The following is a 13,490-nucleotide window of genomic DNA, read 5'->3' on the forward strand; positions in this document are numbered from 1 at the left end:
ATACAATGTATCACTATTAAGGTGATATCAACTATTTGAATAAGTGATATCACTAAAATCTAAACAGGCTCAGGAGCCAAAAATCTTTAACAAGCTCACTTTTAAACTCATAGATGGTAGATGATATCACTTACTGAACAGATGACATCACTAACTGAATAGGTGATGTCACAAGCTGAATTAATGAAATCATTAGATGGCATCCAAAACAACATTTCATATTACTAACATATCTGGTTTACAGAAAAAATGTTCCAAATATTTGACTCTCAAATGATTCATGCAACTGACTATCTTATCAATGAAAATATCAATGTTGAGATTCCCAAGTTCAAAGATAATTCATAGCTTTATGTTGGAATTCTGTTTGTGTAATCTGAAACATATTTGAATTTATGATTGGTTTTCATGTGTAATCTGAAACATGCTTAAATTTTATGATGTGTTCTTATGCAAGAAAGGCTCTAAATTCTGCCATATGAAAGATAAGGAAATGAGAAATAAAACTTAATGAAGGATTCCTTTAGATAAAATAATTGAGTGATTGATTTAAAGTTTTATATGGTTGTTAAGTGTTCATTGTCCTATACAGTGTGAGGTCCAGGATAAAATTCAAGAAACTCATAGTTTATGGGGTTGATTAAAAAGAATGGGTTTATCAAAAGAAAGCGGCCTTCTTTTTACACCAGAGAGGTTTCAACTGAGCTGTGAATAAAAGCCATTTCCAGTAATACCCATCTTATGTTTCCATCAAAGCGGAAAAAGTTCCACCATTGATAAGAACTTCCAGACATCTTCTTTAGTATCCATTAAGATATGGTTTGTTCATGCAGATAGCTAATAAATTTATAGAATTGCCTGAGAAAACAAAAAGTATTCTTTACAATAGTCCGGTTCCGCAATACTAATTTCGAGACATGCATGCAAAACTTTACCAAATATCAAGTTTTAGTTCTGAAATACAAATGTACCTGCATGGCTACAGCTAGCACAGAACTCCAGATTAAAAATGTCTCTATATATATATTCAAAGCACCTAATGAGCTTCAAAGATTAGAAGAATATTGGTAGTTTGATTCTTTGCCCTGACATTATATGTGAAAAGTCACAATCTTAAGGTATATATCTCCATTTCTTAATATTCACTGTATTATAGATGGAAATTACAATTCGGTCATTTACTCAAGTTAAAATTAATAGTTACATGTAGTTGTACAAAAATGTTGAACAACCACCCCCCCCCCCCCCCCTCTATTTCATATTCTATCAGAGAGGTGGACCCTGTGTTTAAATATACGTTATGTATGGGAAAAATCCTGGATCCACGTCTGATTACGATATATCATGATCTGTACATTTAAAATCACAAACCACCTGTATATAGTTATCTCTATTGTATAAATTACCCGGTAAATTTCATGATCACTCATCCGTTCAAGTCCCCAGCTGATATCATTTTGCAACAGGTACATTTTACTTTGGGGAAACCTTATTCATCAACAAAGGTAATTTCATGACTCTCTGGGCTACCATCCGTGTTGACCAACCTCTGTATAAAACACGAGAGTTTGTTGACAGTTCTGATTGAGTTCATTTCGATAAGGTTTATCTGTCCGAGTGATTTCGGCATGCATCCACAACGAAGTGTCAAGTCAGCATTGAATTGATAAAGGGAGAGAGATTCACCCCCATTCAGCAGGACCTCTCTACTGGAGGATGACCGCTCAGACTTATCGAAAACAAGGTAATATTCATCTCATCTTTTCATGATCTTTAAAAGAGTTATTCTGTCATTCTTTATTGAGAACTATACTAGTATACCTAATGTACAAAGTAGTGTATTGAAGAGAGAATAATTTGGCTATATATAGTAAGCAGTTTTTAAATGATTGCCCAATATCTTGTCAACTAGGTCATCTGTGCCAATAATACATTGTATGACCCACAAACAGGTAGAGATAAACATGTACAGATTTCCTGATCATCGCTTGTTGAAACTTTTCTTGAAAACATAAAGAAGTTTTCAACAGGAAATGAAACCCTGTTATTTTCAGATAGACAACTTAAAACACAGGCAGTTGGAACCTGTCTGCAAATGCCCAAAATATCATACAAATTATTACTATGTGGGTTTTCAATTATTGAATTGACCATCCCAGGAAATGAAAAATTAATACATTATATTTACATTTTCCAGTGTCTTTGCCTGTGATAACACTACATATCGATTTTGTACTATATAACCCATAATACAAATGATGCCAAACTGAGGCGCCAGCGGGGTTTGCTTATTTATATTTAAATATTTAATCGTACGATGGCTTAAAAATATATAAATATAAGTAATAAGGAATCATTCTTTGAATATTATGAGGTGATAATTTTGGTCGGGGCGTGATCAAATCTATCAAAAAGCCCTTCGGGCTTTCTTGGATTTGATCACGCCCCGACCAAAATTATCACCTCATAATACTCAAAGAATGATTCCTTATTCCTTATATGAAATTGTAATACATGTAGCAATAAATAGTAATGGGTGAATGGCCTTGCTAAGCTTGCTATATAAGGTATGACTAATAATTTACTTAACTAATTACGGTTTTCTAAATTACAAAAGTATCTAGTGGGTTTCTCCCCTTCTTCTACCCATTTAGCCCTAGACCTAATCATATGTCCTTCCATCTTTTCTTTACGTATATTTTCTAATAGTAACCTTTTTTCCTCAATTAAGGGTAAATTAATTTCTCCCTCAGATTCCAATTTTTCTATTTCTTCAAGTAGTGACTTTTCTCTCAAGTCTCTTTCCTTTTTCCTATGGGAGGAGTAAGAAATAGTGACACCCCTTATTTCCATAAGGAGAACTTCTAAAAATAAACTATCGTCTACTTCATCGGTGTCACCTTGTATATGTTGCGTAGAGAAGTTCCGTATGGTTTCTTTCACTGTCTGTACATATTTTTTATCAAGAAGTAAACTATTATTGAATTTCCAAAGCCCATGTCCCCTTTTAAAAGAGTTAAATTTTAATTCTACAATGACAATGGAATGGTCTGATCTATAACCAGGTTTAATTATGTATGACTCTACAGAGTTGGACAAACTTTCTGATATTAAAATATAATCTAAACGCCCTTGTTTTAAGGGGTTTTTCTTCCGCCAAGTATATACCTTTTTGTCAGGATTCAAAGTCCGGAAGTAGTCCAATAGATATAAATCATCCATAATTTCAAGTAATTTTTCTCTTGCCTTGGGGTTGTTTATTGTATTATAGTTTTTTGTATCAATAACAGGATTTAAGGCAAGATTAAAATCTCCAACTAGTATAAAAAATCATTATCCAGTTCTAAGAAAATCTCACGAACATACTCATAAAACTCAGGACTATCTGTGTTTGGACCATATATGTTAATCAAAGTAACCATATTTCCCTCAATTGCTAAATCCAAGGCTATTAACAATTAAACAATTAAAAAGTTAGAACTTGATGGAAATAGTATGATCTATGACCAGGCACGCATACTTGATGAAGTTAAAAAATTTTACGAAAATTTATATACAGAAAAAGATTCAGAACTCTTAGATTTGGATCTTGAAGATATTATTCAAAATTATGAAGTTCCAAAGTTGGACAAATGTTTATTGGAGTTGCTAGACAAAGAGATAACTGAAAAAGAAATTTTTGTTGTTTTAAAAAATATGAAAAATAATAAATCACCTGGTAGTGATGGATATACTGCTGAGTTTTTTAAGTTCTTTTGGGTAGACCTAAAAAAAATTATATTGAACTCAATAACATGTATTTTCTCCAAGAAAGAACTTCCTATCTCTCAGCGTTTAGGAATTATTTCATGTCTTCCAAAAGGAGATAAGCCCAGACAATACTTAAAAAACTGGCGGCCTATTACACTATTGAATGTTATCTATAAACTTATTTCAGGTTGTCTTAGTTATAGAGTAAGATCTACTTTGGATATTCTTATCTCTGATACCCAGTCAGGTTTCATAAAAGGAAGATTCATTGGAGAAAATACAAGGTTTATTTATGACTTAATGCACTTTACTGAATATAAAAAAATTCCAGGACTGTTGGTCCTAATTGATTTTGAAAAAGCTTTTGATTCTATTTCTTGGTCATTTATTTATAAAGTTTTGAACTTTTTTGGTTTTGGTAATTATATAATCCAGTGGGTTAAAATATTAAACACAAATTTTAAGGCTTCAGTGTTACAAAGTGGCTTTTTATCTAATTACCTCTCTATTGAAAGAGGTTGTAGACAGGGAGACCCTATTGCACCCTATTTATTCCTCCTTTGTGCTGAAATACTTTCAATTCTTCTTAAACAAAACAATAAAATAAAAGGTATTACAATAGGCAGTAAAGAACATAAAATAAGTCAATATGCAGATGACACATCTCTCATTTTGGATGGTTCACCTACTTCACTATTTGCATCTTTAGATACTCTAGACTTTTATTCAAATATTTCTGGGTTGAAAATAAATAGTTCAAAAACAAAAATTATATGCAAAAACAAAAATTATATGGATTGGCTCAAAAAAATTCTCAAATCAGGTTTTTCACCACACGAGATGGAAACTAGATTGGGGCTCAACAACGTTTAGTTTACTGGGTATTAACTTTTCTGTCGATCTTGAAAAAGTTATTGAGTTAAACTATTATATACAAGTTCCAAAAATTAAAAGCATGCTTCAACAATGGAAAAGAAGAAACCTTACACCAATTGGACGTGTGACGGTAGTAAAATCTCTAGTTATTCCAAAAATCAACCATTTATTTATGTCTTTACCTACTCCTAAAGAGGTAATCACCACATTGAACAAAGACATTTTTGAATTTTTTTGGAATGCCAAATGTGATAAAATAAAACATGCAGTAGTTATTCAAGAGTATCAAAAAGGTGGTTTAAAAATGTTGGATATTAACAAGTTTATTATGTCATTAAAATGTTCATGGATTAAAAGATTAATTGTTGGACATAGCTCATGGACTTCCATATTGAAGGCCATTAATGGTGAAGACTTTGTCAACTTGTTACTAGATTTTGGTGATGCATTTATTACTGAATGTGTTATTCCGAAAAATAATAATTTTTGGAAAGATGTATTTAAATCAATGCTCTATGTTATAAAATCTTTTGATGATAATCATATTGAGGAAAATTTTTTATTTATGCCTATTTGGTATAATAGTCATATTAGAGTTGGTATGAAAACATTGTTTATAAAAAGTTGGTACAAAAAAGGTGTAAAGGTCATCAATGACTTTCTAGATGATAATGGAAATTTTTTGTCACATGTAAGTTTTCAAAAAAAATTTGATTTGCATATTTGTACAATGCAATACAACAGTATAGTTAGTGCTATATCAACATATCTAAGATCCTCTCTTCCAGTACATATCAAATGTTTATTTAAGAGATCCTTTACTCCATATATTCCATTATATTACAAACCTTTTCTTTTGCAAGATAAATGTACAAAACCAATTTATAAACAGTTCATTGCCTGTAAAATAACCCCAACTGCAATACCAAAGTGGAATTCAGAATTGGTACAATATGGGGTAGAAATTTGTGTTTCTGATGCTTTTAATGTATGTTTTAAGACAACCAATGACTCATCTATTCAATGGTTACAATACAGATTACTTCATAGAATTCTTCCTGTAAATTACTATTTGAAAAAAATCAATGTTGTATCTTCTGATTGCTGTTCCTTCTGTGAACGTGATGTTGAGACAATCCAACATGTTTTTGTAAGCTGTGAAAAAATATCAACAATTTGGAGCAACCTAAGCATGCATATTTACCAATATACTTCTATACGAATTGGTTTCAATGTTATCAATATTTTATTGGGTGAACTCCCATTGTCAAAAGACAATAAAGTTGTAAACTTTATAATTTTGTACACAAAACAATATTTATTTTGCTGTCTTAAAAAAGATATACTGCCTAGTCTACTAGGGCTGCTATTTTATCTATATAACAAATACAAAGTTGAAAAATATATTTCATGTCAGAAATTTCAAATGCAAAAGTTTACTAACAACTGGCATGTATGGAAACATATATTTGATACAATTCAGTAATTTTTTATTTTTTGTTTCTTCTTTGTTTATTATTAATATTAACCGTTTGCCTTTGTTAAATAAGCAACCACTGCCAAATCTGGATGAATGTGAGCACGAATGTGTGAGTGGATGAATAAAAAATGGCTTTGAATTATATTATTAAAATGTTTGTATGCATATGAAAAAATAATAAATAAAAAAAAAAAAAAAAAATAATCTACTTAACAGGGGGATGCAGTGGGTAGCATGTAGTGTCTGTCTGGGGTTCTAGGAATAGACTAGCCGTGGGGTTTCTGACAATGACAATGGGGTTAAAATTAGGTCAAAATTAAAAAATCATACTGCAATGTAAAGGACAGAACTGAAACCGGACTCTTTCCAGCATAGAGTAAAGTTGTGGGAGTTATACATCGAATACCTAAAGACAGGATCCTTCAATGGCCTTATGTCCTCACATGATGTGTACTGCATAGAACATGTGTTCTTATGATTGGTACATATAGGGTAAAAATATATCATTGCATACAAATGCTTTGTATTTTACAAAACAGGGTCTAATATTTTGTTTAGCAGCATAGAACAGAGTCATACATTCAAAATAAAACATTGTTATATTCAGTAGAATATTCTCACTTTATAACTCTATATACTAGATGAAAATGTCAATGATTGAAATATTTGCTCATCTGAAAAATATTGACGAGTCAATATTTTTTTTAAATATTGACATATCAAGAAAGCTCTCAGAAGCAATTACAGTAAAACATGGTTATAGCGAACATGCTTATAATGTATTGACATTTACACCGAAGTGATTTTTTTGTGACTATATTACAGGTTGTTTTGCCTCGGACTAGAATGTTGCGACGTCATTGGATGAAACGCGTCACGTGGCTGCCTTACAAATTTCTTTAAAAGGCAAGCGTCAAAATTTATAGGGCAACATGGCGGACGTAACGTTATTTGAACGGATTTTCTACACAAACGTTTGTTTACATATCAAACTTTAGGTCCTCGACAAAACAAAACACTTATTAGGTTTGTGACTGACTGTTTAAAGAAATTTGTGGGGTCGGTAGAGTCCATAGAAGGCTCGGCTCCGCCTCCTTCCATGGACTTTACCGACCCCACAAATTTCTTTAAACAGTCAGTCACAAACCTAATAAGTAATATTGTAAACCTGACGGATAAAACGAATTACACTTAAAACGAAGCCAAATCGCCCGTCCCTGGCACTTCATTATAACAGTGTTTTACTGTATAATCAACGCTGCTTCGAACCCAAGTCAATATTCGTGTGGTATTGCATGTATGAGTTGTATCATATCCAGTATATAAATTGGGGTATAATCGCTGTATACATTACAGGGCAGTACTGCAAACAATATTGGATCATATTGTATTTAACAGTTAAGTTACACAGTATACACGTAGTTGAGCTGTATAGTTAGACAAATATAAAATGTGTTTACTTCTTAAATCAGAGTGCAATATTTATGCAACTCCAATTATACCAACTTGGTTGCACGTCATACTATAAAAGGATATTGTATTGTAATATGTCCCCTCTCAATCATTTACAACTAATTATTGCTGACTAATTTTTAGACACTTACAACTTTCAGAATTGTAGGATTGCAGCCTACAATGAAAGGAAGACCTCGGAAGCCCCGGATCCTGTGAGCTATCCGGACCGGAAGCTCCTTGTGTAGATACTGGGCACTCCGCTGTAACAGACAAAAGGTAGGCCATAACATACAGTAAAACTGGATCCTAAAAAATGTGAATCTGCTTTTATGAATATTAATGAACTATAGCATACAAGCAGTACTTTAATTAATGAAAATTTAAAAAATTCTTTGGTTTACAGAGATGAAATTGTAGTTTTACAAATACACCAAGTTTATTAATGTGGAACTATGTTTCACTCATTTTTTGGATATTTGGTGTAAACATACCAGAAGATGGCTTTTGTCCGGACTCTTTCCGGCATAGAGTAAAGTTGTGGGAGTTAACCTTACCGAGGGCTGAAATAGGCAGAGAAGTTAATGTACTAGCACATGTAAATCATAAAACCGTTAAAAAAATTTCAAGGTTGAACCTCAATGATAACAAAAATACTTGTCAGGGATAATTAATCTTTCTTTTTTTTTTCTTTTTTTTAAGAGCATGCATTATGCATCTTATATATTAACTGATCATTCATTTTCTTCAGTACTCAGTATACATAAATTATAACTAAATATATAGGCATGTCAGATGTTTAAGTCATTAGCATATTAAATGGACCCATCAAACAGCATGCAGCCCAATATATCTGAGAGCAGGGCAAAGAAAAGTCAAGGGAACTCTGCAATTTTTAAATTCACTTTTGAATTACAATGCATGTCCATAATGTTAATTGTAGTTTTTGGGCTATGTAATTATTTTTTTTTTTGTTTTTAAAATTATATCAAAATATTAATTAAAACTTGATTTGCTTTTAATTCTTCCATCAACCACCCCCCCCCCCATTACATTATAGGTGTACCCAAAAATCAATTTTTGACTGCATGACAGCTTGTCTGAATAAAATTTTAGTCTTTACCATATGGTTTTGAGGTCTGCCTGTGTAGTGTACCTTAATTAAGTGAACTGGAGCTCATTTTAAACAGCGTTAGGATAATTAAGTGATGCAGATAAGTCATTTGGGGTATTTTGAATTAATCAAATTCTTGGTTGCAAAATATGTAAATTCATTGTTTATAATAAGTTGTTTGGTATCATTAGAAATTAAGGAGATTTTGTCAGGAAACAGATCTGTGTCTTTGAAATAGTGACTTTTTGATGGGGGTTCCAGGTATTTCAAATCAGTGGCCTCAATTATAGAGGATAGCGAGTACATTAATTAAATCAATCATTATTATATTAATGTATGATATTTCCTCTTTAAATTTTGCATATAGATAACTTATATATTGCTGATGATGACTGTTGACTGTTGGGTAGTTACCGGTATACACTTATTGATGTACATTCTTACATTGCACAGTGGTACTTTAAACTTCCGAACACACGAAACGTGGGGTGATTCAAAATACCAAAAATGACTGTACTGGCATGCATCATGCAATTCTGGACCATTTCTCGCCAGTGCATTGTTATCGCATAGCACCCTAACTCCGTCACTACCCTAACTCCGTCACTTTCGGGAAACTCCTCGCCGTTTGAAATCAAGTGCGATTATGACGTCATTTTTTGCATGTCAAAAATCTTCAATCAAATGTCAACAATTTACAACGGTTAAATTTAAGAATGTGTTCAAACATAACAAAATTACACCCTGTTCATTTTATGCAACAATAATTGCGTGAAATCAGCTAACACCTTTTTACGGGTGCACTAAAATAACGATATTTCTGACATGCAGGCCTATTCGATTATTTACTGTGGTCAGTCATTTTAAGAGAGGTCAAGATGAAACATTTCACATGTAATTTATTTTTTATTACGGTTATTGATACATTTTTTTCAGTCCGCAATAGCGTTTATGCACTACACTGATGATAACGTCAAATCGCTCATGCCGTAATTTTTGCCTTATACAGGGTTACAGATATATACGGTAATTATAGAATATGCTACATTTATTAAAAATGTAATAAATAAATAACATAATCATTGATATATTCATTCTTGATATGATATATTTGAAACATATATGGACAGAAATCAAATGACATCCATACATTCTGAAAAGGTCGTTGTGATTGTTGTTACAAGGACCAATTTTTTTTTATTCTGGCGATCATTTCACTTTGATGAAATGATATACAATTTAAATTGTTTACACCGATTTTACTTATTATAACTTGGTCTAGATACAAGTTGAGTTTAAACTAAATTGTTAATGTGTCTTCATTCCCTGGCGTATCATAGATCATGTGGGTGACGGAGTTAGGTTCATAAGTTATGATAGCACGTGTGATAAACGTCGTTTTCAGAGGGCTTATTTGAATAATATTAAGAATATTTTTGTTAATAATTTTATAAATTATAACATTTTATGTTATATTTAGTGATTGCAAATGATAAAAACCGCAAAAAATAATTTGCAGAGAAACGCGGACTGTTTTCCGGTTATGGTGACGGAGTTTGGGTACTCGGGGATACATCATTTTTTGGGGATCTAATTTTATGTGTTGATAAAATGACGTGAGAATGCACTGGCAAGAAATAGTCCTCGGTGAGAACTGCACAGGGTTGCACGCCAGTATGGTCTACATGCTATGTTATAAGTTACAAATTAATTGTCCATTCTTTTTTATAATGTCAGGGACAAATGTCATGGAAACGAATTATTTCATTAATTGTGAATATACAGATCAAGGAGGTCAAGTCATTAAAATTCTAAGACTACCAATGCAAAAATGCAAAGGGCCCGACCTTCATTTGATTTAAAATTGAACTAAAATGGGAACTAACTTTAGGCATATTACCTTAAAATTAATTCATAGTCAGTTGCTATTAAATGGCAAGTAGGACACTTTCTGAAGTAAGCAGACACATTGTATACAAACAGTGCCGTAATGGGGTCAGAATCGTCTATAAATACCCATGATGTCTCTTTATGAGCTCTTGTATATCCTAATTCAATATAATAAAATCTAACATGTCTTCAGGTGTTGTTTTAAAAAACAGCAAATATAATGTATCGTTACCTGTCTAGCTACTTGCTCAATGGCGCTTTGGTTGTAGAAGGAGGAGATTGAGGACGTCCGCTCAGTGTAGTCATTTGTTCTGTGATATTGTTTAAAATTTAAAAACTGACATATCAATCGCGAGCATAGGAAAGATTTCTCTATATATTTTTTCCTTTTGAAACAGCTGACTGTCGCCATCTTGCAGTTCCGAATTCTCGCCAGTCAACTCGCCCCATTGCCAACTCGCTCCGTTATAAATAAAAATATATATATAATAAGCGCAATGGCACTGTACATCAAGAATTTGTAGTGTGTAATATGGTTTATGTTAATCTATATAATTGTATATAGCCATTAAAACTTCAGTTTAACGTCAAAGCATCCACATGAATCGGCAACATCAATTTGGTGAGAGAGAGAGAAAGAGGGGGGGGGGGGCTCTGACTCTTGGAAGTGCCATTATTTTTACAATATTATCTTTTACTTTATAATTAAAGTCATGGACATTTAACAATTGTAGTTTTAAAAATGTCACAGGCTTCGGTGCTCATCCTAAACCAAATGCACCCACTTTTCCAGCAATAAATAACGAATTAAATAAATGCATGCACGTTCACTATGTGACCAATTGTAGCCCTCCCTAATATCAGATACCCTGAACATAGGGCCATATTTTATTGACTTATTGAGTAGAAAAGAAAACCAAACAAATAATTTTGTTATGGTTTCCATGCACATCCTAAAAAAGCACTGGGTTTTTTCAGCTACATCTAAAGATGCATCTATATCCAGAGGTGAAGAATTTAAAATAAATGCATGTATGCATGTCACTATGGGACCATTAGAGTCCCGCCCTAATATTTGGACCCCTGACCATGGGGCCATCAATTTTTTTTTTATAAATATTTACATGTATTCTCATTCTAACCATGTGCACGCAGTTTTGTTAGATTTACATGCCAAAAGTTTGTCATTTAAAAAAAAATATCTAGTTATTTTATAGAAAACAAACCTTATATTTCAAAGGTATTTTGATGTCAAATCATATTTCGTCAGATTTTGAAGAAATTGGGTCGATTAATGCAGATTGATTTTACACTTCGTGACATATATTGAAAAAATTTTCTGAGAATACATTTGTAAAACTATGTTTTAAATACATGTACAACATAAATAATTTTTTTTTCGTGCCCCACTATAAATATCCATGGCAGTTTGCAAGGCGAAAATTTTTACTTTTATAGATTGTAATCGTCACATCTCAGAAATGCGAGGTTGTAAAATCATTCCGATATTAAAATATGCTGATTCAAGGTCTTTGAAAAATATTGATTTTCAGTTAAATATATAGCGAAAAGAAAAACAATTGACATACTTTTGGGACCTTTAGCATTTTAATTTATTTATTATTAAGTATTGTTATAATTATAATTTGTTTGGGCAGTGTTAGTCATAGCGGTATCATACCGTTTTTCTCGAAAACAAATTTCGTATATACCATTGACTGATTGTAAGGGGGTGGGGGGTCCGGTGACATTGACTTCAGAAAATGGAATGATGGTTGTCTTCTTACGTTGTTCCACATTATCTAGCATGATGTTACATTGTTAAAGCAATATGAACTGTATTTTTTAATGTATACTTTATTTTGCTGCAAATATCTGTTATCATCATAATTCTGCATCAAATCATTAAAAATTGAAGAATTTTTTTTTTCTCCGAGGATCGAATAAATAGCAAACCAATTTTTGACAGTAAATATATGTAAGTTTGTCAATCAGAGCATCAAAACAGCCCCCCCCCCCAAAAAAAAATGATTATTAGATGGTCATAAACCATACTTTTCTTATCATAGTAGTTAATCACGATTGCACAATTCAAATAACCGACATGAAAATTGCAGCTAATATTGCTTTAAAGAAGATTTCTATCAAATAATTAATTAAAACAAAATCTTTTATACTTTATTCATAATTTTCAATAAAGATCCTTATTTTGCGTGTAAGCGTCATTATATTGTGTTCTGTACAAAATATGAAAAATAAACCTACAAATAGATCATACCATACACAAACTAGTACATGAAAATGCACACGTGGTTTTTTTTTTCTGTTATAGATGTGTTGACATTCGTTGTGTTAACTAGTCCAGGACGAGACAAATGGAATGGGGAGGGACAACTGGATGTTACCTGCCGAACTTCAGTCCGAAAACTAACATTTCCCCAAGAATATCAATGGCGTGTCGGATTAACTTTTTAGACGAGTGTGCTGTAAGGAAAAGGCCCTCATAATTAATTGTAGGCAATAATATAATTATATTTTGTTTATAATAAAATGTTTAAATTCAAATGCGTGGTTTTATACTTTCTATACTTTTATATTATTAAAATAGAATAAGTTAAAGTCAATATTGTTATTGTTTCATTTATATTCTTGATGAATCAAATGTCATGCCAAAAAAAATATTTATCATGAATCTTAAATTTTTGTGACAATTTACAAACTAACTATTGAAATTATCTTGAAAATAGTTGCATCAGCTTAAAAATTCCGACTTGGTCTAATTCTCAGTTCTTTATCCAGTTAAGATTGAGCCATGTTTGATCTACTGAAAGTTCAAACCAATACTAGCTGCAGGTCATTATCTCCAGGTCTGAAAAAAAACCGGATGGACGACCTCAGACTTTTTCAGACCGGGCGATACAGACCTGC

The 13,490-nt window shown here is 32.1% G+C and overlaps 1 protein-coding gene and 1 long non-coding RNA gene across 2 annotated transcripts in view; one reads left to right on the plus strand and one right to left on the minus strand.

The window, feature by feature from the left end:
• Window positions 1–11,531, minus strand: part of LOC128189604 (3-methyl-2-oxobutanoate dehydrogenase [lipoamide] kinase, mitochondrial-like) — a 34,617-nt gene extending 23,086 nt beyond the window's left edge. The window contains exons 1-3 of the mRNA XM_052861266.1: window positions 10,795–11,531; window positions 8,053–8,121; window positions 7,711–7,821 (exon numbers count right to left, since the gene is read on the minus strand). Coding sequence (XP_052717226.1) covers window positions 7,711–7,821; window positions 8,053–8,121; window positions 10,795–10,974 — 360 coding nt within the window. The 5' untranslated portion in view covers window positions 10,975–11,531. The remainder of the gene's footprint in view (window positions 1–7,710; window positions 7,822–8,052; window positions 8,122–10,794) is intronic.
• On the plus strand, window positions 1,442–13,127 carry LOC128189607 (uncharacterized). Its single transcript, XR_008244255.1, has 3 exons — window positions 1,442–1,744; window positions 7,720–7,837; window positions 12,895–13,127. It is a non-coding gene; the product is annotated as an uncharacterized LOC128189607 (long non-coding RNA).
• Window positions 13,128–13,490: the final 363 nt, after the last annotated feature.

This window comes from Crassostrea angulata, chromosome 6 (assembly GCF_025612915.1).
Source record: "Crassostrea angulata isolate pt1a10 chromosome 6, ASM2561291v2, whole genome shotgun sequence".
NCBI classification, from domain to species: Eukaryota; Metazoa; Mollusca; class Bivalvia; order Ostreida; family Ostreidae; genus Magallana; species Magallana angulata.